This window comes from Impatiens glandulifera, chromosome 5 (genome assembly GCF_907164915.1).
Source record: "Impatiens glandulifera chromosome 5, dImpGla2.1, whole genome shotgun sequence".
Classification (NCBI taxonomy): Eukaryota; Viridiplantae; Streptophyta; class Magnoliopsida; order Ericales; family Balsaminaceae; genus Impatiens; species Impatiens glandulifera.
This window is the reverse complement of record NC_061866.1, coordinates 10,183,817-10,208,332: the sequence shown is the minus strand read 5'-3', so window position 1 is coordinate 10,208,332 and position 24,516 is coordinate 10,183,817. Positions and strand designations below refer to the sequence as shown.

Genomic DNA, 24,516 nt, shown 5'->3' with positions numbered 1-24,516 from the left:
ATGAATTAATTACATCAAGTTTGGTTCGAGTTAAATTAAGTAAATCGGGTCAAACAGGACACAAATAAACAGGTCAAGTTTATGTTAGAGATTTTTGACCCGAATTATTAAACAGGTCGGGTTTAAATTAGAATCGTTGAACCCATTAACCTATCAACTCGAGCCCGGAACTTACCTAAATTACCACTCCTATTCAATTTTTTTAAAATATTCCTGAAACCAAAAAGTCCCAGATATAAATTTATCTATACCCTTCTAGACAACAGCTCAAACACCAACAATTATATATAGGCTTAAAATATTCACAAAAAAGTGTGTAAATTCTTACTACTTAAAAGAAAAACTGTATCATGACTAAACAAGTCAGTCTGAAACTAAACATGAGAAAAAATCAAATATCACAAATTCAATTATTACTAAAAACGTCTTAAATGTCAAATGTGTTAAATTCTTAAATTAGAAAAATATATATATATTCTGAAAATGACACCAGTCCTACCATATTATAATCAAACTGTTTGAAAATGTCAGGATTAAGACATTCAGCCTCCAAAAATAGTTGATAAACAGCATGAAATTTAAACATATATATTGGGTGGAAAAGCATAAGATAAAAACTCACCAGTAGGTAGTTGGAAGAGTTGTTGCTTCCTTTATATGAGCGTCTGATCAGAACAATAAATCACTTTTATTTTATATAAATCATATATTCCAATATAATCAGCCTACAAAAACTAAACATTTACACATACAAAATGGCACTTTACTCAATACAAGCCCCAACAGAACCACTCATATTAACACGAAGAAGAAACCACCACCAAGTCCTACCAGTTAGTTGAAAGCAGTAATGCGCCTCCAATCTGTCGAATTCTCAGTCAAAAGAAAAAAGAGAGCATTTTCTTTGGCTTTACAATAAGTCATCATACCCGCTAAACGAACCCAACATGAATATCCACCTCAGATTCTGATACATTTGTAAGTTCAACAAGATTTTCCTGCAAATTCCAGTTCTAACAAATGTAAGGCCAGACAATAATGTAGTAGAATAACTTATTTATATTTTGAAAAAGGAAATGAAATATCGGACAATAGCAAGAATTTTCTTTGCAAATAGGCCTCAATAAGATTGGTGTATTACATTTGCAATAGTTATCACACTAAATTGACCCAGTCTATGTTATACCCTTCAAATTACATTGTTATCTTTTTTGACAGTACAATTATAGTAAATTAACTCCTTTTAAAACTTTCAAACTCTCTAGATACAATACACTTTCACAAATACTTATGCACATTTACTTTATCCTCAAAGAAAAAGCAATGATACTCCCACATGCTACTTTTTATCATATTGGAATGAACTTGTTCATAAATCAACTATACATCCCTCTCTTAAACCTCTGTGCTAAACACAGATAGCCCATAGTCTACTCAATAAAACACCTCACCTTTAGAACAAGCATTACTAATCACACTTTCTTTTTTCTTTTTTGGTCTTTAATGGGGTTAACCCTACTTTCCAACATAGGAAATACACATCTGATTGTAAATAGGGTGAGCTAGCATATGATACCTGTTCATCAAGGTTACAGGAAGAATGTAGAATTCCCACACGAGAACCATTTCTATTACCTTCCCCATTTCCACTCAAATCCTGCATAGAATAAAGACACTTGAACTGCAATCACAAAATTAATATCAGATTGCATGATGTAAACCATGAAACAACTAATAACCTGAAAATCACGGTAACCTAGACATTGGAAGGAACTCGAAAGGGGAAAATTTAAATTTAAAAAATGTAGATTAGCTTAATTTTTTATAAAGAAAAAAAACAAGGTTGTGTAATTTCATATGCACATATAACCATGTAAATATTGTATCAAATATGGTTAATTGTAATCTGCAACATATAGGCAACAAAACAAGGTAATACACAGAAAAGCATCTATAGTAAAAGATCAGCATTATGATAAAGCAATGGTATAGTTGTTGATATCATACTTCCTCGTCTATGTTTGAGGACTTGAGCCCAGAGATTGCAGCCTTTGAAGTTTCATCAGGTTTTCCCTGCATGCATTATGTATGTTGCAAATCTAATGAAAATCAAGTTATTTAATAATAAATTCATTAGTAGAAAGAAATCCTACCATGTCATCATGGTTTCCTGAGAAATTTTCATCATCCATTATTAAAGGTTTAATATCCATTGGTGTTTCCTATGTGTCAAAAATTGAAAAAAAAAAAACAAAAAAACAAATGCTTAATCAATCAATAAACTAGGATAGTCCAATGACATCCTTAGAGAGAATCAAACAATATCAGGCTATAAATGCAGCCTGAGAAGGATAGAACAAATGCACATAGTGACTTAATTATCACATGCAATAATAAAAAAAGAAGACAATCTAGTTCATATCAGAAGAAAACATACTGGTTCAATATGATCCAAAGAAAAGTTTCTCCCTCCTTTATTCAAATCTCTTAATGTTCCCTGCATATTAAGTAGAAAGTTACGTCAATACCATAATGATGCTCAAGTATGGACTTGATAGTCTTCAGTTCTTCATTGAACTTCTCCATGACCACACTAATAACAAAGTACCATAAAAAAATGCAATGGAGCATGAACCTCGTCATGAATTGTGTGAAACTAACATTTGGAAAAGAACCCCCATTACAAATTTACTTCAAATTGAAGAACATATCGGGAAGATCCTAAACCTATAACATCCTGTGGATGGGGTACCTTACAAAGAGCATAAATAAAGCTTCCATATACAGAAATATCAATCTGCAAATTTGTTCTAACTGGTTTTCTCAAAATGAAGTCAGCTTCTTCGATATTCCCATCCTCTGAAGCATTGAAATGTAAGAAAATAACTGAAATCATCAACGTTAGCATCGTTATCATTCATTTCTTGAATGATTTCTTTAGCCAACAATCCTTCATTTATTCTACATAGAGAAGCAATCAATGAAATGTTACTATCTTTCTTCAAACTCCCAAGATTCATTTGAATTCTCTCGAAAACTGCCTTAATCTCGAGATTTTCACCATGTCTACAGAGATGTATGATATAATCGGAAATATCATCAATTTGAGATTCGAACAGAGACTCTACATCAGCGATTTTATAATCCTTGAGTACGAAATCCAATATCAAACTGTACAAAACGTAATCAGAGATGTTACCTTTTGTTTTCAAATGAGAGAAGACAGATTTATCTCTCTGCACCTTTTTCAATTTGTATAGACAATCAATTACAAAGATTGCACCTTTTTCAATTTGGATAGACAGTCAATTACAAAGATTGAAGTTACTGGATCGAAAACAGATGTGATAGGCTGAGCAACGAGTCTAGCAATCTCAGGGATTTGAAGTGGCTTTATTTCAATAAGTGACTTTATTTATCCTTGTTTATCCTTCCAACCAAACTATCTATCATTAAATTATAAAGATGTCGCATAAAGACACTTATTATATCTCCATAAAAATCATTCGTTACATACCTATAAAACTTATCACCCACATATGAGGCCACTTATCATTTGTCACATACCTATGAAACTTATCATTCATATATGAGGCCACTTATCATCTTTAGATGAAGTCATTTGTCACCGTCAAATATCTGAAAACGTCAACAAAAGTAGGTAGAGTTTGTAAAATACGAGCAAGGATCTATGACAATGTCAGAATATCAAGCTAAGTCCTAGAGCTTGCCAATGGATCGGAGATGAGGTATGCAAGACAAGGAAATTTGAGAGGTTTACAACCTTGTATTCGACAAATAGAAGTTCCACAGCTATAACACTTTTAGTGCAATAGTTGAAAAATCATTATTGATTGAAAGAGAACTAAATACAATGCAATTTGTTGAAGACGAACAAAACAAATAAGGAAACAAAGTCTTCCAATATGTTCTCAAAGATCTTTCTCATCAAGAAACCGAGGTAAAATCAGATGGTGACAGAGATCGTCACGAAACTCCGGTGCTCAGTGTTCTTATTGCCCACGGCTTAAGGTTGCATGCATCATCTACGGGAAATATGATCACCAAAAACATAATTGTTCAAAGAGGACTTTTATAAATGATTCTCGAGAAATTCAGGAAAACCAAATCATCAGAAATTTAGACCGTCAAAGTAGTAGACCAAATCAACCACAACGAAGTCAAGCACTCTATGAACAAAGAATAATCACAAACATCTAATACAGTGGTTTCAGATACTATTATACTTGTTTGATTCTGATACTACAGATTCTGTTGTCTTGCAGTATTTTATGGAAAAGCATTGTTGAATCCTCCTGAACTTAGAAACAATGATATATTAGTTGAAACTCCATTTCACAGTCATTTTATATATAATTGTTTCTAACCATATTTTTTCATAAAATACTGCAAGACAAAATAAAAATAATTTCTAGCACCAGAATCAAACAAGACCAATCAAATAAGACCAAAGCTCTAACTGAAACTATCTTATATCAGATGTTTGTATTTTGCTCTTTGTTACTCGCGATTGAAATCCTTGTGGTTGATTTGGTTTGCTACTTTGACGGTTCACAAATTTCTGATTTAGTACCCTGAATTCTCGAGATGATGCATTCAAACTTAAGATATAGACAATCTTTTGTTTCATAATTTTTATGGCATATATATATATATAAAAGACATGCGTCTTTATATGTATATATATGACATGTGTCTTTATTTGTAAGTGAAAAATGACTACATCTAAAGATGATAAGTGTCCTCGTATGTGCATGATAAATTTCATAGTTATGTGACAAATGACTTTATTTTATTATTTTTAATTCTTTTTTAAGCAAAGAGAGAATGAAAGGATTCAGGCTTGATTGGTTTGTAAGATAAAAATGGGTAAATAAAAGCACTTATTAGAATATGATTAAGAAGTCTAATCTTTTTAGAGTTTTATATATATAATTATTTTGGGCAAATAAGTTTCGGATACCAAAATGACTATGATGACCGAAACTATTTTTAGTTTATCTGAACTTTTTTTTATCTGATAATAGATTATTTGTGCCTCGAGTGCCGCTTATACCGGTTAAATGCGTCAATACAAATACAAGACATTAGTCTTGATAATATTACTGTTATTATCTTGATCTCAAAACTATTATTAAATGTATATGATTTTCTTTAATATATATATATATATGAAGTGACCAGACAAAACTTGAAGGATTGGATAATGGATGAAAGGATTTTTTTTATTATTATGGAATTTTTTTAAACATTTGTTAGCTTGGTTTGGAGCGTGAGTTTTAGTGATATCAGAGCTTAAAATTTAAGAAAATATTAATGGTGTAGTTCCGCTACAAGTATATACAAATCATTTTGGATAGCCATGAGTGATTTGAATGTTGTAGGTATGGAGAATGAAACTTGCAATTTTTCCCAAGAAAAAGTAAATATACCCGACACAAATGCTCAAATACACTGTAAATGTTGGAATGGAGCACCAACACCAACCAGAAAGGCGTGCGTGCATTACATACAAATTTTCAAGAAATTCAAAATGTTAGCTCCACAATTTTTCAAGGGAAAGTGATTCCTTTGAGACTGAGAATTTGTTGGAAAAGATGGAAATGACGTTTGAAGTGCTGGAATGCAAGGAAAAAGGCGCGAGACTAGTGGAAAGCGGAAAAGATGACACACGAGCAAGATGCTACTCTCCACAAGTACTCGTCAACAAAATGAGGTAGAGTTAGTAAAACTGAAGATATCATTTCCCCCAACTTGCAGATATGGAGATATGGAACGGGCTTGTTTAATTCTATGTCACCATCCAAAATCCTTTGAGTTAGGGATGGCAATGGGGCGGTTCGGTTCGGTGAATGACAATACCATCCCCGCCCCGAATTTACCCACCCCGCCCCGATCCCCGCCCCGATTCCCAATTTGGTTTTTAAATATAAACCATCCCCGCCCCGATCGGGTACGGGGTTTCCCCGCGGTGCACCGAAACCGAATAACAATTTAAATTTAAAATATAAATAATAAAATAAAATAAAATAATTCATATATTTAGAGTTATAAATTATCAAAATATTAAATACCAAACAAAAATAACATTCAATAATAATAATTTTAAAGTATTATATACCAAAACAAATAAACTTCCAATAATTATAATGTTTCAAAATATAACAAAAATTCTAATTGGACTAAATCTCCATTTTTCATCTTCATTCTTCAATCCAATTAAATCTCCATTCTTCATCTTCATTCTTCATTCTTCATCTTCATTCTTCAATGGTTATGGTTAGGATCACATTCTGTATTAATAAAAAAAATATACTAATAAATAAAATGAAATATTATTATATATATTACATATTTAAATAAAATCGAAAATATCATCGTCATGTCGAGAGAAGACGTAACAAAGATTGTGAAAGACAAAGACGAATATAGAAAACACCCTACAAAAAGACGTGATGCCATTTTGTTTATATTGATTAGTAAAAAACAGTAAAATAATATTAGCAAAGAGTTTAACTAACCTTCAAACTGAAAACACCTTCAAGATTCAAGAGAGAATCATGGATTATGTATGTAGAATAAAGAAGATGTAACTAAAATTAAAATAAATTCTAGAGAGAGAAATGGTAATGAGGATTGAGGAAGAGGAGAGGAAGATGAAGAGATAAAAAGTAAAAAATAATTAGAGACATTGTGTATTAAAGATAGCGTGTAAAGGATGGAAGATAAAAAGATTTTCAATGAAAAAGAGAAAAGTAATGATGACATTAATTAATGATTTCATTAATTAATATATTTTTATTAAATAAATATAATTATATTTTATCGGTTCGGTTCGGTTCGGGGATCGATTCGGTGCATGTAAATACCATCCCCGCCCCGAACCCCGGTCAACATATTTCGGGTTTTCCCCGATCCGCCCCGATCCCCAGTCAAAGCGGGGAAAAACCATACCAATCGGTTCGGTTCGGCTCGGTTTCAGCGGGGCGGTTTCAAATTGCCACCCCTACTTTGAGTATCCAATTTGTGACTCAAACACTAACTCGGCTTATTACTGAAAGACTTCATTTAGTAGTATCAAAAAAGAATTAGAAGGATTTCCTAGGCACGGCAAAGATAACAAAAGAAAGTTCCACCTTGTTAAGAGCAGAGTAATTGACAGATGCCTATGGGTGAAGAGTAACTGATTCCAGTCTAATACAGGATGGAACATCCTCATTGAGGACTTTTTGTAAGTTCTCTGAAGAATCATCTGGAAAAGGGACTTCTACGGGATTGAGAACTTTTTTGATCTTATTGACATTTAAAATTCTTTTGTTGTTTTTTTTTTGCTTGATTTTTCCCTCCCTTAGTAGTTTTATATAAAAAGGAAAAAGCACTTCTTATTAAATGAAAGACTAGAGTTATATAGAGGCATAAAAGCACTCTTACAAATAACCCCCCAAACTATCCCAAAACTAACATTCCAACACTCCCCCTCAAGATGAGCCTACGAACGAAAGATATCCACAAGGCCCATCTTGTCACATAGTCTCGACAATTCTAACGAACTAAGCCCTTTAGTGAGACAGTCAGCCACTTGCTCTCTAGTAGTTACATATCCTAGTTTAAGTAGTCCGCTATTCAGTTTTTCCTTGATGAAAAATCTGTCAATCTCCACATGCTTGGTCCTGTCATGCTGCACAGGGTTATTAGCAATGCTAATAGCTGACTTATTGTCGCACCACAACTTCATTTGTGCCTCTTGGTCCATTTTGAGCTCCACCAAGAGAGCTCTCAACCATATCATCTCTGCAACACCTAAAGCCATAGCCCTGTACTCTGCCTCGGCTGTGGATCTCGCAACTACCGACTGTTTCTTGCTCTTCCAGGAGACCAGATTGCCTCCTACAAACATGCAATATCCAGACGTGGACTTCCTGTCATCGGCACAACTAGCCCAGTCTGAATCACAATATCCCTCAATACTCAAATGCCCATTCTTGCGAAAGATCAACCCCTTGCCTGGTGCACTCTTCAAGTATCTCAGGATCTGGTACACCGCATCCATGTGACCCTCCCTAGGGTCATGCATGTAGCGACTCACCACACTCACCGCAAAAGAGATGTCAGGACGAGTGTGGCTCAAATAAATCAAGCGACCAACTAACCTCTGGTTCCTCTCCTTATCAACTGGCTCTCCTGCCTCAGCACTTAGCTTAGACTTTTGATCGATCGGGGCCACCGCAGGCTTGCACCCAAGCATACCTGTCTCTGTAAGTAAATCCAGCACATACTTCCTTTGAGATAAGACAATCCCCTCTGCACCATGAGCTATCTCAATCCCAAGGAAATATTTGAGTTGCCCCAAGTCTTTCACTTCAAACTCCCTACTCAACCTCTTCTTCAATAATGCAATCTCACCCTCATCATTACCAGTGATAATCATGTCGTCCACATACACTGCCAGCATCGTAATGTGAACTTCATGTCGCCTGAAGAACACTGTATGATCTGCATTGGTCTGCCGGTACCCCATGCCTACCATAGCCCTCCTAAACCTGTCAAATCAGGCTCGAGGGGACTGCTTCAGCCCATAAAGAGATTTATTAAGCCTGCACACCTTACCCTCCGTTTGTTTCGTGCCAAAACCCTGTGGGACCTCCATGTATACCTCCTCCAACAACTCACCATGAAGAAAAGCATTCTTCACATCAAGTTGATGTAACCTCCAACTCTCATTCGCTGCTAAGGAAACAAGTGTCCGCACTGTACTCATCTTCGCCACGGGTGCAAAAGTCTCATCATAGTCAATACCGTACGTCTGACTGTACCCTTTTGCCACCAACCGGGCCTTGTAACGCTCAACCCGACCCTCTAGACTTTGCTTCACAGTGAAAACCCACTTGCATCCAACCGCCTTCTTCCCTGGTGGTAATGGCACAAGCTTCCAGGTTTTGTTCTTTGCGAGAGCCTCAAGTTCCTCAAGCATGGCGGCTTTCCATTTTGGATCCTCCTTAGCAACCTGCCAACACTTAGGGATAGAGACAATGTCCAGAGATGCAATGAATGCTCCATGTGCAGGTGAGATGTGAGAGTAAGAAACAAATTGGGCAATATCATGTGGGAAACCGTATCGATCAGGGGGAACTCCCGCATTGAGGCGAGGAGTCCTCCTTACGGACATGTGAGTGGGAGTGGAAGAGGGAGGAATCATATCACCTGTGTACTCCTCTTCAGCGAGTGGTGTCTCAGAAGTCGGGGTAGGCAGGGACAAGGGACTTGACACAAGCGGCACTGTAGGCATGGTATCCTCAATCTGCCTCCTTCGCCACATGTATACTCGCAGCTCCCCTTGAGCTTGAGTACCACCGTTATCGGGGTCATCCCCGCCTCGTTCTGGCACCTCCTCACTTGTCGGTGCACAAGGGACATCGCTCACGCCCACCATCCTCCTCTCACTACCACTGCTACTCTCCCCCTCTCGCCTCATACCTCCATTATCAAGCGAGTCTCCAAAGGGTGATGTATCCTGGGAAGAATAGTATGGCTCATGCTCTCGAAACGTGACATCCATACTAACAAAAAACCTCCTCTCCACTGGGCTCCAACATGTGTAGCCTTTTTGAGTAGCCGAGTATCCCACAAAGATACATTTAACCGCTCGCGGATCAAGTTTTCCCACATTTGGTCTGTTGTTCTGCACAAAGCACACACAACCAAATATCTTCAAGGGGAGACTATCACTAATCTCACCTTTCAATAACTCAAGCGGGGACTTCCACTCCAACACACGTGAGGGCATCCTATTGATCAGTCTCGCTGCTGTCAGGACTGCCTGTCCCCACAAGTACTTTGGTACATTCATTGAGATCATCAACTTCTTGCTACCTCAAGGAGATGCCTGTTCTTTCTTTCTGCCACCCCATTCTGTTCTGGTGTGTACGGACACGTGGTCTGATGCAGGATTCCCTGAGAGGATAAGTACTCTCTGAACTCATTGTTTGTGTACTCTGTCCCATTGTCAGACCTCAATACCTTCACTACTGCCCCGTATTGAGTCTGAACCCCTTTGTGAAAATTTTTAAAACAAGCAGACACATCATTCTTGTTTTTCATCAAATACAGCCAAGTAGTACGAGAAAAGCAATCAATGAAAAACACAAAATATCGAAAACCATTAACAGAAGTTGTGGAACAAGGCCCCCACACATCAGAATGTATCAAATCAAAACTACATGTGCTCCTACTACATGTACTGACATACGAACTCCTAGTGTGCTTGCCAAACTCACAAGCATCACAAACCAGTCTCTCTTTATTAGCTTTTTTTAACATAGCTGGATACAAACGACTTAACAGATTAAAAGAAGAATGACCCATTCGCCTATGGTAGAGCAACAACAAGTCTTCCACACTACTCCTCACTCCTCCAGATCTCTCCACCACAGATGCGAGGGCTGAGTCCATCTCTTTTCTCTCAAGAAACCACAAGCCATTACGCCATGTGCCAGTCCCAAGCCTCCTGCCCGTTCCCTTCTCCTGGAAGATCACCTTGGGAATATCAAAAGTGACAACACATTTCAGTTGGAGGATAATAGCACTAATGGATAAGAGATTTACTGGAAAAGATGGAGCATGCAAAACATTGGACAAAGTCAATGAGTCAGTACATCGCACAGTACCCTTACCCACTACGGGTTGGGCCGTACCATCGGCTGTTCGAATACTCTCAGGGATTTCCAGGTGAGTATAAGAAGAAAATTCTCCAACCGTACCCGTAACATGTCTGGAAGCACCAGAATCAATAATCCATGGTGAACCAACGGTAGATATAGAGGCAAGAGCATGGGTGTCACTAGTACCTGCAACTAACTGAGCATAAGTGGCAATGTTACCCGATGTAGATGCATTCTCTGCCGCACCTCTTCCCTTTCTCCTAAGAAGTTGGGAGTAGGATCTCAAGAGCTCCTGATCCTCCGCAGAGAGCTCCTCCTCCTGCACACCATCTCCATTATCTTCACCTGCTACCATCAGGTTTGCCCGGTAGCCCCCTCTTCCACCTCCTCTGCGGCCACGGCCACGACCACGACCGCGCTCACCAGACTGACCACGTCCACCGGAGTTCCTCGCCTTTGGTGACTTGGTGCAAGCCGATATCAAGTGGCCTATCTCTCCACAATTGTAGCACTCCCGGGTCTCACCTCTAAACCTGGAACCACCTAAGTTGGAGACAGCTAGGGCTGACTTCACCCCTGGAAGTCCCCCTGCCCCGGCCTGGAGCTCAATCCGGGTCTCCTCCTGTATCATGGCCGAGACTGCCTCCTCAAGCGAGGGAATCTTCGGCTGAGCCAATAACATTGCAGTCCTCTGCTCAAAGGTTGGGGCCAGACCTCTGAGAAACCCCATGGTCCTATCCTGCATACAAGCTTCAGTCTTCCTGCACGCAGGATCAGTGCAACACAATGTCCTCGTGCAGTAGTCATGATCCAGCCACAAGCGCTCCAGCTCTATGGCATACTCCTGAACAGTCCTTTCCCCCTGTACACAAGCAGCGATCTCCCCTTGAACCTGGTAAACCCTCAGGTTGTTCCCCACTCCATCATAAGTCTTCTTCAGCTTCTCTCAGACACACCGCACATCCTCCATACCATCAACATTGGCCGCAATCGGTGTAGTCATCGAGTTTAAGAGCCAGACATACACCAGCATGTGAATAGACCTCCAATCATCCCATGCTGGAGTACCCTCAACCGGCTTAGTAACCGCTCCAGTCAAGTACCCCTCTAATTTCCTCCCTACTAGTGTGTATCGCACTCGACGTGACCAGCGCAGATACGAAGCTGGACCATCGAGTTTCACATCAATCGGGGGAAGCTCCACCCTAGGTGCTGGTGTAGGTGCTGGGGTTGGTTTCGGTGCCGTGTCACTAGAGGCAAAGCTGAATGCTCGCATCAACATTGCGATCTCATCACCACTCAGTTTTTCCAAGGCCTCTTTCATCGCAAGACCCATGTTCGAACCCTCACCTGTCATCGATCCGACTCTGATCTACACGAGATTGAGTCAAATCTTCCTTCTTCCCCAAAACCACGATCACACGATCTTTAACCCGTAAGATCTAAAACTCATTATCTCGAACTTCTTCCTCTTCCTTTTAACCCGTTCTTGATCTCAAAACATCAAGGAGACCAGATCCAAACCCTCACCGGCGGGTCAGTTCTGCCCCTAGCAAGGCGGCGGCGCCCCTGGTGGGCGGAGGTCCTGATAGGGGCGGCGGAGGTCTGGTGAGGCCGGCGGCTGTTGCACAGTTTTTAGATACAAAACCCTAGATCTGAAACCTAGCTCTGATACCAAGTAGTTTTATATAAAAAGGAAAAAGCACTTCTTATTAAATGAAAGACTAGAGTTATATAGAGGCATAAAAGCACTCTTACAAATAACCCCCCAAACTATCCCAAAACTAACATTCCAACACCCTTTTGTAACGCTTGAACGTTTCTTGCGTTCTTTTCAATAAAGTTGACCTTTGAAAAAAATGTTATCCGAAGAATCAGTGTTTATGTTTAGGTTTTTAATTTTTATTTCAGAAAGTTAGCATGACCCCACAGTCATGATCCCCAACTTCAACTTAAGGCGTTCTATGTAGGAATCGAACTCCTGACCTTTGGTCTTTTAGGAACAGACTCTTGTCACTTGAGCTACTGTAGCGGGTTACAGAATCAGTGTTTATGTTATTTGAATGGAATGACTCCATTCCAAATAGAAGCCTTTTGAGGGCAAAGGAAACATCAAGCATTTACATGGACCATGGCAGTGAAATATCCTTATGCTACTTCACATGATTCACAGTAACACTTCGTCTTACCTTAGCTCTCAAGGATTGGAGAATGACATGGGAAAATATGCCTTATTTCTTTCCCAATTGGATGACAATAATTTAGGATTACAACAATCATCACTTATTAAGCCGCGTACAGAATCTCCTAAATGTCTATTTGCCCTTAATTCTGATGCTGAGTCTGCTAAATCTTTTTGGAATGTAGAGAAAAATTCCAAGACCTTCATACTTTTAATTTGTTTCAGGAAATTATAGACAAACTCCAAGCAGAGCAACTAGCTTGAGCACTAATTATGCATAACTTGCAACTCCCACAGCAGGTCCTAGTCACATCTTTTGAGGCATATTTGCGATAAATTTTAGATTTCACTCATGATAATCAAATATGAGCTAATTACTCGCCTTAACCAGAAAACATGGTTATATCGTAACCTCCAACCAAAACAGAGTCTCATTTTGGCTCATCCACTGGCCTTTTAACTAGTCAGAAATGAAAGACTTGGAAAGCCAAAATTACAATCCCTTGAATTTAAACTGTTCCAGTTTCTTCCTCTCAGTTGTACAATGTATGCGATTTGGTGAAAAATACACTATCCAGCCTAGAAAAATTAGGACTACAAAGAATACTCCCTGTTATTTTTTAGGAGCCCTTGTCCCTTCTAAAGTTCTTGGCTGAAGATAGTAGAGAACAATTGATCAAAAACTTTATCCTGACATTATCTAGATTCAACAATTTACTATTTCCGTCAAGGCACAAACAAAAAAAAAATGTTATCTGTAGAGTGGTCAATTAGTTGCCAGCCCAGGTAAATTTTAATTTTCTTGAAAACCGGGTTTTTTTCCTTAGAGGAAGCTAGCTCGAACCCCCACTTTCAACAAGACTTTCTTAGTGGGAATTGAACCTGACACCTTTCTTAGGAATGCAAACAGGTAAACAAACCTTACAAAATTTCATAACATTGAAAAGAGCTAGAATAATTGAAGTGTTGCATTATTGAGAGTTTAAGTGCCTTTAGTTTGCAATTAGATACTTGATGTACCTTGTTTGCCCACATAAGTCCACAAGCATTGCAGAGTGTCCTTGGTCCATCTGGGCCTCGACGCATTGCAGGAGTAGCATTCTCGCTAACGCCACAATGATGGCATCTTCTAAGACTGAAATAAATTGCAGAAACAAACAGAAGAAAACCACCATAAGTGTTCACTCTGTCTTACCCCTTTCAATTCCAAATAACAATAGATTAATATCAACTCACACAGTTTCTGGGCGAATACTGTTATCAGGTTGTTCACAACCTTTAGCACAATCCCAACCAGAAGACACTGAATTTTCTTTCGTTGATGCAAATTGACCATTTTTGCGGTTCATTCTAGCACAATGTTAAATAAGAATTACCAGACGAAGTACTCAAAATAGGGGTAACAACATTCTCCTACACTTCATGATGCAGATAATTATAAGATTTCAAGTGAAGTAAAATTTGACCAATGATCAAACGGGTAAGCCTATTTTGTTATCATGCAAGCTTTTTTGGCGATATGACTTGCATTGTTCCGGAAAAAAATAAATGTGTTGATTGCCAAACATCACAATGAGCTATCAATAATCTCGATCATGATCCAAAATAAAAATCTCTATACCAATTACAATATGATCATGATTAAAAGTTCATTTGTGAACCAAATGAAGCAACAAAAATCATTATAATGTGGATTATGATCCCAAAAAAATCTTACCCCAAACGGAAAAGAAGATCACTCTTAATTTTTCAATGGGATCATCATTGTGATCAAGATAGTGAAATACTAGTTTCCAAATAGGGTTAGCTTATTTTTCTTTTTGCTCAAAAGGCTCTACAGATCATTACTAGTGCACACGTCTTTTGATTGGCCATCTATTCTATGACACGTGAATAGAAGTACAACAAGATATTGTGTGCAGAATCACACTGTTTAAAAAGGCAAAAGGATAAAAAAAGGAAATAATGCTACACAAAGAAGTTGGAATTTGCTAACACAACTCAATACTAGTCTTGTAATCAGTAATGTCCATTCGCCTCATATTTCATTCCTCCAGGGATTCATAGACCGTCATAAGTATCCAACAAATTAAAGCAACCTGATAAATTAAATATCCAAATCGAAAATACTATGAAGCTAGAGAGAGCCTACCATGTTATAGAAGTTAAATATCAAAATATTCGCAAGAAAACCCAACAATGAAGGAATCTGGAAAGAAATAACCACTAGATAATTCGCCAAAAACAGATAGAATGCATCTTAAGATCTTCATCAAAACCACATAGTGCTCTAATTCACAAATCTAAGAATCGTTTTTTTTTTAAGAACAAAAAGTTATTCATTAAAAATGTTTGCTATAATTCAAGAAATCAAGGTTCTTAACAAAATAACCTTGACAAATTTAAGAAACTTTTGTTATAACTCATACTATTCTTAAAATGTTTGCTTATTTGGATATCAAGGTTATTACCAAAATAAATAAAGTGATTTAAAAAGTGATGGTCGTGGAATTACTGCATCCTAATATATAAGAAAACACAAATTTGAAATTTAACGCGCACTCATTAATTGGACAAAGGAAGTCTTCTTAATTATTGAAACCGAAAACACATCACCAAATGAAAGAGTTAGATAACCAGAAAATAGATAGTGAACTTTACCTTTGAGCAGCTTCTTTGCGCACAGTGTATCTGATTTTCTTGTCAAAGCACCTCTCTTTGCGTTTCTCACGAAATCTAACAAGTGAAGCAATTCTTCGTGAAAGAGTTGAATGCTTTGGGATGTCGTTCCCACCCTAAATCATTTCAAATAAGCATAAAAGGAGAGTATTTTGAAAGAAAAAAAAACAATGGTATGCCTATTGTCATCTACACAAATTACCCTATTGCATGGATTATAAGATGCATCAACAGTACGGGCACCAGCTGGTGCTTCTCTGTCTCTCAAAAGTAAGAGTATGGCTTGCACCTATAGCTTTGCAAAAAGAATCATGTCAAGATAGCATGGTGATCTAACAAAAAAGTTAAAGAACATGGAAAAAAAAATATATATATATATAATGACAAAATTAAGAATACGCAACCACTTGTTTCATAATTTGATTTCATGGCACTTTATGTTAAGTAAGCTATGAAAGTCAATGCCTTTTTCAAGAGATTGCTAGATCTATGGAGAAGATTTTCATATTGAAGAAAGTGTGATGTAAGCTGGTTGATTTCATAAATGGAGATGGAAAAGACACTCAGTTTTTACACGATCCTTGGCTCAATGACCCTCCTATTCTGCGTCCACAGAATTCGCGATTAGTAATCTCATTCCAGTATGCAAGGAGGTGAAGATTTCGGACATAATCATTGATATCTCAAGATCCTTGACAAAATGAGCCAATTATCAAATCATTACACTTTTCTTCTGGGATTTAATAAGGATAGCTTACAAGAACTACTTCCCTCCAATTGTTGAAATATCTGAAGATCATAATGAACAACAACACATCAACTCAAATCCATGACAACATTTTGCAGCAGAACAAATGAGGAGGATCCAAAATGGAAATGTTATCCTACACACAAAAAATGATAACAAGACTCTTCTAACACACAATTGATGTTTCCATCATACCATTTATACTTCCACCCACCATCCCCATACTTCTCCAACACTCCACCCAATACCAAATTGACGAATTCCATGACCCAGAACCAATTAACACAAATCATTAGCTAATTGACTCCAACCCAATCCTAATCCAAAAACCAAAAACAGTGAATACCTCCAACATGTAAAATCCAACAAAAAAGATAGTACCTTTTCTGGCGTAACAGCAGAAAAAACATAAACCTCGCCTTCAAAAGCAAGAGTAAGCTCACTAGTCCGGGAGGCAACGACAAGTCCACCGAGCTTCCCGTCGTGGTGATGTTGATGATGCTCCGATGTATTAACCAACGACAGGCGTCCTTCGTCTGTCTCCTCGTCCATAGTATCATCATCCCTGCCGCCGCCGCCGCCGTCGCAGCAGCAGCAGCCATTCTCGTAGTCATCAGTTTGAACAGCTTCAAGCTCCGGCCGGTGGTGGTCTTCGTACGGCTGAGCTTGAAATGGATGTAGGTTTGCCGTCGCCATCAGCAGTAGAGGGAATAACAGAATGAAGAATAATTCAACAATCAGTATAGACCTAGGGGCTGGCTAGACTGTAGTCCTTGTTATGGTTTACCCTTCCTAAGCTAGTATGTAGTCATCGTAAGAGTTCCCTTCCACGGTCCCAAAAATGGAGTCTTTGCAGATAGAACTAACTCCTCTCAAAAGGGAAAGATTTTGCATACTCAAATTTCCTTTTTTTATGGAATTGTCAATTTTTTATAATTCTCTCGAATTTACCCCATTTAAGATTTAAAAACATAATTTTTGCCTTAGGGTTGTTTGGATTATTTGAATAACTTGAGAGAAAAAAAATGATGATTGGTTATGATTTTGAGAATGTGAAAATATGGATGACAACGGATATTTTATTCGTCCGTCGGGGAGTGAAATATCCATTTCTGAACCCGATTTTATTTTATTACTCGACCCTGAAATAGACGGGTATCTTTATTTGTAATCATTCGATTTATCGGGTACCCAATCTCCGACGGTACCCCATTACCCGATTAAAAGTATGAATTTATATTTATTATTTTCTAAACATACTAAATATTAAAAATAAAAATATTACTTACTTTATATAATTGTATTGTAAAAATTAAAAAATATAACAACTCTAGAGATGAAGGTATACTCGAAGAAACTTTACTTGTTTTTTTGAAAGAAGGTTAAAGAAAATTAAAATAATTGAAGATAAAAATTGGAAAGTAAGTAGAGAGATAAAATATTATGTTATTAAAAAAGCGAAAATTAAAAGTCATAGAAAAAAGAAATTAAAATAATGTTGATAATAAATGGTAGGTATGAGTAAAATAAATAATATATTTATTATAAAATTTTAATATATGAAATTTGAAAAGTCAAGTTCTAACATATATATATATATATTTAATATTAAAATTCCGGGTATCATGTTTGGGTTTTGCACTCATTTTCGACCCGAACTCAATTAGGTAATCTAATTGACTCCTCATTTTCGATTCTGATCTCAAATCTAATTTAAAATACCCGAATTCGATTTTAATCCCAAACCCGAATTAACAATGAATGCACTCTGTTTTTTTGATACCATTAAGCTCAACTTTTTTAAACTTTTCCCATACGCCAGATTCTTTAAGTCTTTTTTCGATAGAAATGAACTCGTATTAGCCTCTTGCACAAGATCTTCAGATATTTTATCATTATCTAAGTTGTCTTCAATCTCTTGAATAACATAATTAGATATTGGAAGTGTAGAATTAATTGGCGAGTTGGATTCTATCATATTTGAATTAGAAGAATTTGTTAATCTAACAAATGAGTTGAACTAGATTAGAATCACCTATAAATTAATTCAAATTAAACATATTTAGAAAATTTCATTCATAAGGAAGAACATAAACAATTTTGTAGAAGAAAATGCGCACACACTATTAACCTTATTCTACTATTAATGAACATGCTATTTCAATTAGAATTTTTCTGAAAACCTATAATTGAGGCTCAATACTATCACTATTAATGAATTTATGTTGGAATTTATTTCCAAGTTAGTATCTAAATTAAAGAAGTTAGTGGGTCAATCTTAAAGTTAAATTCCCCGATATAATATTTCCTTTACAGTTACTACTTATTAGCTAGATTATAATAGTTAGTGGTTTAGGATAATAGTAATGCTAATATCTTATTCAATAAAAAGTGTTTCTGTTTGGATTTAGCCTATTCCATCAGATCATAGAGAATTTAGATTTAAATAGTTTGTTGATAATGATTCTATAAAAATGTAGACTAAAATATACCTGAATGATTTTGAGGAACAAAATTGTTCATTGAACTCAAAGAATCAGTCTTCGGATTATGGATGAAATCGGTCTTCGAATGATGGAGGAAGAATCGGTCTTCGGATGATTGAGGAAGATGATGGAGGAAGAATCAGTCTTCGATGATGGAGGGAAAATGGGTGAATAATTGGGGATGAATGGGAATAGAAGAGATTAGGGCTTTTTTAGTTTATATATATATAATTATAAATAACGAGCTACTCGAACAAGAAATATAAAACTCGAACTCGAGCTCGATTTTATACTTGAGCTACTCGAGCTCGGCCAAACTGAGTTCGAGCCGAGCTTTGACCGAGCTACTCATGAACAGCTTGACTCGTTTACACTCATATCCACGAGTATGGGATATACATGTATACATTGTCATTAGGGGTGACAATTTAAGTAAGTTTAAGGTTGGCGGGTTCGAGTTGGCAAGTTAACGAATTGAACGATTCTAACATAAAGCTGACATGTTTAGTAATTTGGGTCAAAATCTCTAACATTAACTTAACCTATTTATTTGTGATTGACCTGAACTTGACTCGTTTGACCTGATTTAACTAACTCAACTCGAACCAAACCTGGTGCAATTAATTCACATATCTCTATCTCAAATTAAAATGACACAAATACAAAATCAAAATTAGGTTAAATCACAAATTCACTTATAAAACAAATTTAAATAAAAATAAGTGAGTGAATAAGAAAAAATAACACAAAACTCAACAAAAGAAATTTGTAAACAAGTTATTGGGTCTACTTTGGGTCATATCAGTTCAACACGATTTTGACCTATTTATTAATCAGGTTAAACATGTCGACCTGATTTTGACCCGAATTAAAAAAATACATGACCCTAACCTGAATTTTCGTGTTCGGTCCATGTCGTGTTTTCGTGTCGTGTCCAAAATTGTCAGCCCTAATTGTCATCCTTAAGTGAAAATATTTTTTTTTTTGTAAAATTACTTAAAATATATTGATACATATAAATAAAATAATAATTTTGAATAGAGTGTATTTTAATATTTTATTAAATGAATGGAGTAATTTCATAGAATAATATTTAATTATATTTGAATTTAAAAAATAAAAGATTAAGAACCTTGTATTCCAAAGTTATATATTTCATTGTACACCATTAATTAATTGAAATAATTGAAAGCATCAACATGATCAATGAATGACAAATCAATAAATTATTTATGCATGGCATATTTCAGCTAAATATTCTGAAATTGATTGATCAAATATTGTTTGAGAATTATTTGATGATTACTTTATATTCTGTTTGTGAGGTGGTATTAATAATACGTAGATATATGATAATAATATTAATAGTAAATTTGGTTAGATGTTCGGTTGAAATGTTTAATATAAACCGTGTTTATTATATTTTTTTCCTTAAAAGCCCTATTCTAGAAAGTTCATCCATCTTTTCCTCTTTTAAGTATTTTCTCATTTTTTTTTTTATTTTCTTCATCTTTATTTGAAACCGGCCATGAACAGATAAATAAAAGAAATAAGTAAAAATTATAGGTAAAAATAAAAGTTTTAATATTTGTTAACATTATTTTATAACATAATACAAGATGTGTTCACAAATTACAAGCAATAATAAAAAAAAATACATGAATGAAGAGAAATAATAAAATAAAATAAAGTAAATATTAGTTTAACAAATTAAATTAAATTTATATAAATATAAAGGGTAAAAAGGTCTTTTACATTTTATATAACATTTTTATAATACCAATCAAACACAAAATTATAAAAATCTATAAAAATTTATAACCCTCTTACACTCTCAACTAAATACAAATAATATATAACTTATATCTCTTAATACCTTTTAAAACTTATAACCCCTGCACTAAATAATGCACACTATGAAAAAACATAGAATTTGAAATAAGAGAATCTAAGTTTCAATAGGAAATGTTTTGCTCTTTTTTACAATAATTTTATTTCAATTTCTAAATGAGAATTTAACTTCTAATCTTTTATTTCTTAAAAATTACACTTACCATTTAAAATAAATCACTTTTTAAATCACTAGGTGAAATTGACTTGTTATATAGAACATCTTAAAAGAAAATATCTCATTAAACTTGTAGAAATTCTTCAAAATCAAACCAATATCTCCATAACTTTATTTTTAAATATTTTTTTTAAATATAATTTATTTTCAATCTTCATAAGTTAATGTAACTTGACCAATATATCTTTTGATTTTAAACAAGTCATATTTTTTGAAATAAAATAACATTTAAATAAGGTTGAACATTTAACGGACTAATCTAAATTCAAACCGAATCTGAATTACGAATTTGAATAATCTATTTCGATTTTGGTTGAATTCGGATTGAATTGTGTGCAATTTGATTTAGAATTATCCAAATTACCTAAACAAAATTTTATTTTTAATTTTTTTGATATTCTGACCAAAATATGTTATTTTTTTAATTAGGTGGCACAAAACTTCTTCTCCCTTCCATGTGTCTTTGTTATTACTTAATTTATAAATTATGTTATTTAGTTTTGAACTAAAAAATATTTATGCATTATCAAATTAGAGGTTATTTCTAACCAATTAAAGAATAAAAATAAAATAAATTTAGAATAGTAATTACTTACATATAATAAAAATAAACTTTTATATTGCAGCATTTTGTAATAATGACTATAATTACAAAAATGAGTAATGATACATACACACCCTTATACAGCACCTTCGCGCACCTATCTCATTTGAAAAGAAAGAAAAAATATATATCTTAAAAAAATACAAGAGAGAAAAATATTTTCTCTTTCTTAATCCAAATGAGGTAAGTGTTATGCGAAGGTTTTGTATAAGGGTGCTGTATATATCATTATTCTTAAAAAAAAAAAAATATAGCAAAAAGTTAATGTTGAAAAGTTGTAAGTTCAATCTTTTTTTAATTAAGCATGTTATGTTCTGCATAGAAGAAGAAAGTACTAACTGAACATATTAAACATTATTAAAAGAAAAAAATGGAATAAAAAAAATTGTTTAAATTATTTAAACTATATTCATTTCAATATCTATTAATCATTATAATGGTTTGAATTATGAATTTATAAAAACAAATTAAAATAAATCTAACAAATAAAAATAGTTGTTTTTATCAATTTACTTAATCTAGTTTTAAGAGAGAATAATATCAAACAATGGATCATAAAGAATAAAGTGATAAACAATTTGTTCAAATGTGAAAATGTATTTTTTTTGAAGTAATTCTTCACCACTTTATTCTTTGTGAAGTATGGTACAAATTAAATATTAAGATTTTTGGGAAGAAAAGAAAAAAAAAAGTATGAAAATACAATTGCAATTACCAAAATTTCAAACATGTCATTTGTATTAAAATGTATCATTTTCTTGTTTGATTTTTAATAGTAGACATTTACATATTCCAGAATTCATGATGTACTTTAGAGTTTTTTTTAATAGAACAAAAACTTAATATAAATGTATATTCAATATAAAAATGATTTAAGGGTAACACATTTGGTCTTTTAACATGATTCTTATCATTTAAAATTATAATAGTTATTTGAAAATAATTTTTAAAGTGATTATTGGAGCACACCTATTTATTTCTTTTTATGGACACCTACAGATTATTTTCATTATATGAAATTGTTATTAAATGATTAAGAAAATAATCATTGTTTAAGAAAAATAAATTAGAAAATATTATAAAATAGTTTGAAGTTTTGTAAGTTAGAGTCGCGTTATATTTTTTCGAAAAAAATGACAGAAAGTGTCATTGGTGATATTTTATGAAAGTTTAAAAAGCGATTTGTTTTAAAAACTAATTTGAGAACTAAAATTAAACGATCGAAATAATTGAAGGTTACTCGGTAATTTGTTGCCCTAAATTTATTAACATTTTTAAGTTCATAATCAAATAGTCTAATTTATTAGAAAAAAACTAAGCACATAAAACAATTAAATATAATGTTATCAATATATAATTATAAACAATTTATAAAGTAAAATTATATAGAGATACCCATTATAAAATGAGATAAAGTGTTATTTTTTTATTCTTTTAGGTATACAAAAATATATTAAACATTTTTCACAATGAATATTTAGATTAATATTTTTAACTTTCTATATTTATTTTCTTTCAATAATACATATAAAATTCAATAATTAGTTACAATTAACCACCAGTTCAACTTAAAATAAATTGATTTCACACCCATTAGAACTTATGTCATAACTAAAAAAAATAATAATAATAGAAAAAAGATAGTTGTACATTTTTTTTGATTTATAAAAAACATTCCCGTGACCTTTTAATTTCTGTGACATTCTCTATTTTTTATTAATAATTTTTTTTATGATTCTAATATTCTTAATAAAATAAAAAAAGTGAGGTGATCACAAGTGAGTTATTCATCTTTGTATGTCATGTAGTGGTACATTACGACAATTCCAGCTCATTCATTATTTCTTTTCAATCCTTTTTCATGCCAGTTCAAAATCATCAATAAATATATATATATACATTAATTGCATCGTTATTCTCAATTATATATATATATATATTATATTCATCACTCAAAATAAAACAGTTTCTTTCACATTCCACATTCAAAGAATGTGTAACAAAATATTTATTTAGTTACGTTAAATCCCTTCCCCATGTTTTAAATTAGTTAATACTAGAGTTGGGCATCGTATATAAACGTTCGTATTCGACTCGGACAAGTTGTATTAGACTCTCATTCGTGTCGTGTTGTGTCGTGTCTAAATCTTATGTGTGTCGTATCGTGTCTTGACCCACTCAAAATATTATGATTCACAGACTCTTTCGTATCGTGTTATTCGTGTCCACGAGTTTATTCGTGTCGTTGAACTCGTGTTTAAATTTGTGTTTCGTATTATTCCGACTTTGTTATCGTGTCAACACAGTCGTGTCTTGACACTCATGTTAATTATTTATTTATATATATTAAATTATATTGTTAGTAAAATTTATAAAATATTATTATATTATCAAAGTTAAATTATTATCATATATTTTGTTGGAATGTTTTAATAATAATTAAAATTTTAAAATATTTTATTTAAGTTAATATTTTATTTTAATATTATATTTTAGTGTGTTTAATTTTAATTATAAATATTACGTTTATGAAATTAAATAATTTATTAATTGAATAAAAATATAATAGGTTTAGAGAATGTTAACGTGGGTAGCTTATGTCATTTGACTAATTGTGTTTATGTCGTTTCGTGTGTATACTCGTGCTCGTGTCGTGTTTATACTTGTGTCGTGTCTATACTCGTGTCGTGTCTTTGTCGACTCGTAACCGTGTTTCGATCGTATAAACTCATAATCGTGTCTTGACCGTATCGTCCCGTGCTTATATCGTGTCAACCAAATACCCGAGTGAGATAATATCGTATCGTGTCGTTCCGTACAAATATCGTGTTAGATCGTGTCGGTTCGTATTTAGCTAACTCATTGCCCAGCTCTAGTTAATACAAATAAATCACTTATTCATTCTATTCGTACCCAAATACCCTCACTCGTTATTTCTTGATGAACTACAAACAAAAGATAATATCCAGCCGGCGCAAGATTGTTCGAACTCGGCATCATAGCCGTAACATCAAAAGTCGATGAATCAATTCCCGACACAATACTACTATTCCCAATGTCAAGTACCAAT

At 34.3% G+C, this 24,516-nt stretch overlaps 1 protein-coding gene across 4 annotated transcripts; it reads right to left on the bottom strand.

Annotated features, from left to right (window-relative positions):
• Nucleotides 1-669: 669 nt before the first annotated feature.
• Nucleotides 670-17,167, bottom strand: LOC124937962 (GATA transcription factor 19-like). 4 transcript variants are annotated; one of them, XM_047478304.1, is made up of 11 exons: nucleotides 16,670-17,167; nucleotides 15,743-15,829; nucleotides 15,523-15,656; nucleotides 14,098-14,211; nucleotides 13,882-13,996; nucleotides 2,438-2,497; nucleotides 2,154-2,222; nucleotides 2,008-2,073; nucleotides 1,577-1,681; nucleotides 930-998; nucleotides 670-863 (listed from the first exon to the last, which is right to left on the bottom strand). In XM_047478304.1, the coding sequence occupies exons 1-10, from the start codon at nucleotides 16,982-16,984 to the stop codon at nucleotides 933-935; spliced, it is 1,131 nt and encodes a 376-aa protein (XP_047334260.1). In that variant the 5' UTR covers nucleotides 16,985-17,167; the 3' UTR covers nucleotides 670-863; nucleotides 930-932. The 4 variants fall into 4 exon arrangements, with proteins under 4 accessions (XP_047334260.1, XP_047334259.1, XP_047334261.1 ...); XM_047478303.1 differs by having other exon boundaries at nucleotides 670-998; XM_047478305.1 differs by having other exon boundaries at nucleotides 670-998; nucleotides 1,577-1,657.
• Nucleotides 17,168-24,516: the final 7,349 nt, after the last annotated feature.

What these genes read in the sequence shown, in the direction of transcription:
- LOC124937962 (XM_047478303.1), bottom strand. Translation starts at nt 16,984, where the DNA reads ATGGCGACGGCAAACCTACATCCATTTCAAGCTCAGCCGTACGAAGAC. An exon ending in CTTATAATCCATGCAATAGG is followed by an intron (nt 15,657 to 15,742) that starts GTAATTTGTGTA and finishes GAAATGATTTAG; the next exon opens with GGTGGGAACGACATCCCAAA. An exon ending in CCTGTAACCTTGATGAACAG is followed by an intron (nt 999 to 1,576) that starts GTATCATATGCT and finishes TGGAATTTGCAG; the next exon opens with GAAAATCTTGTTGAACTTAC.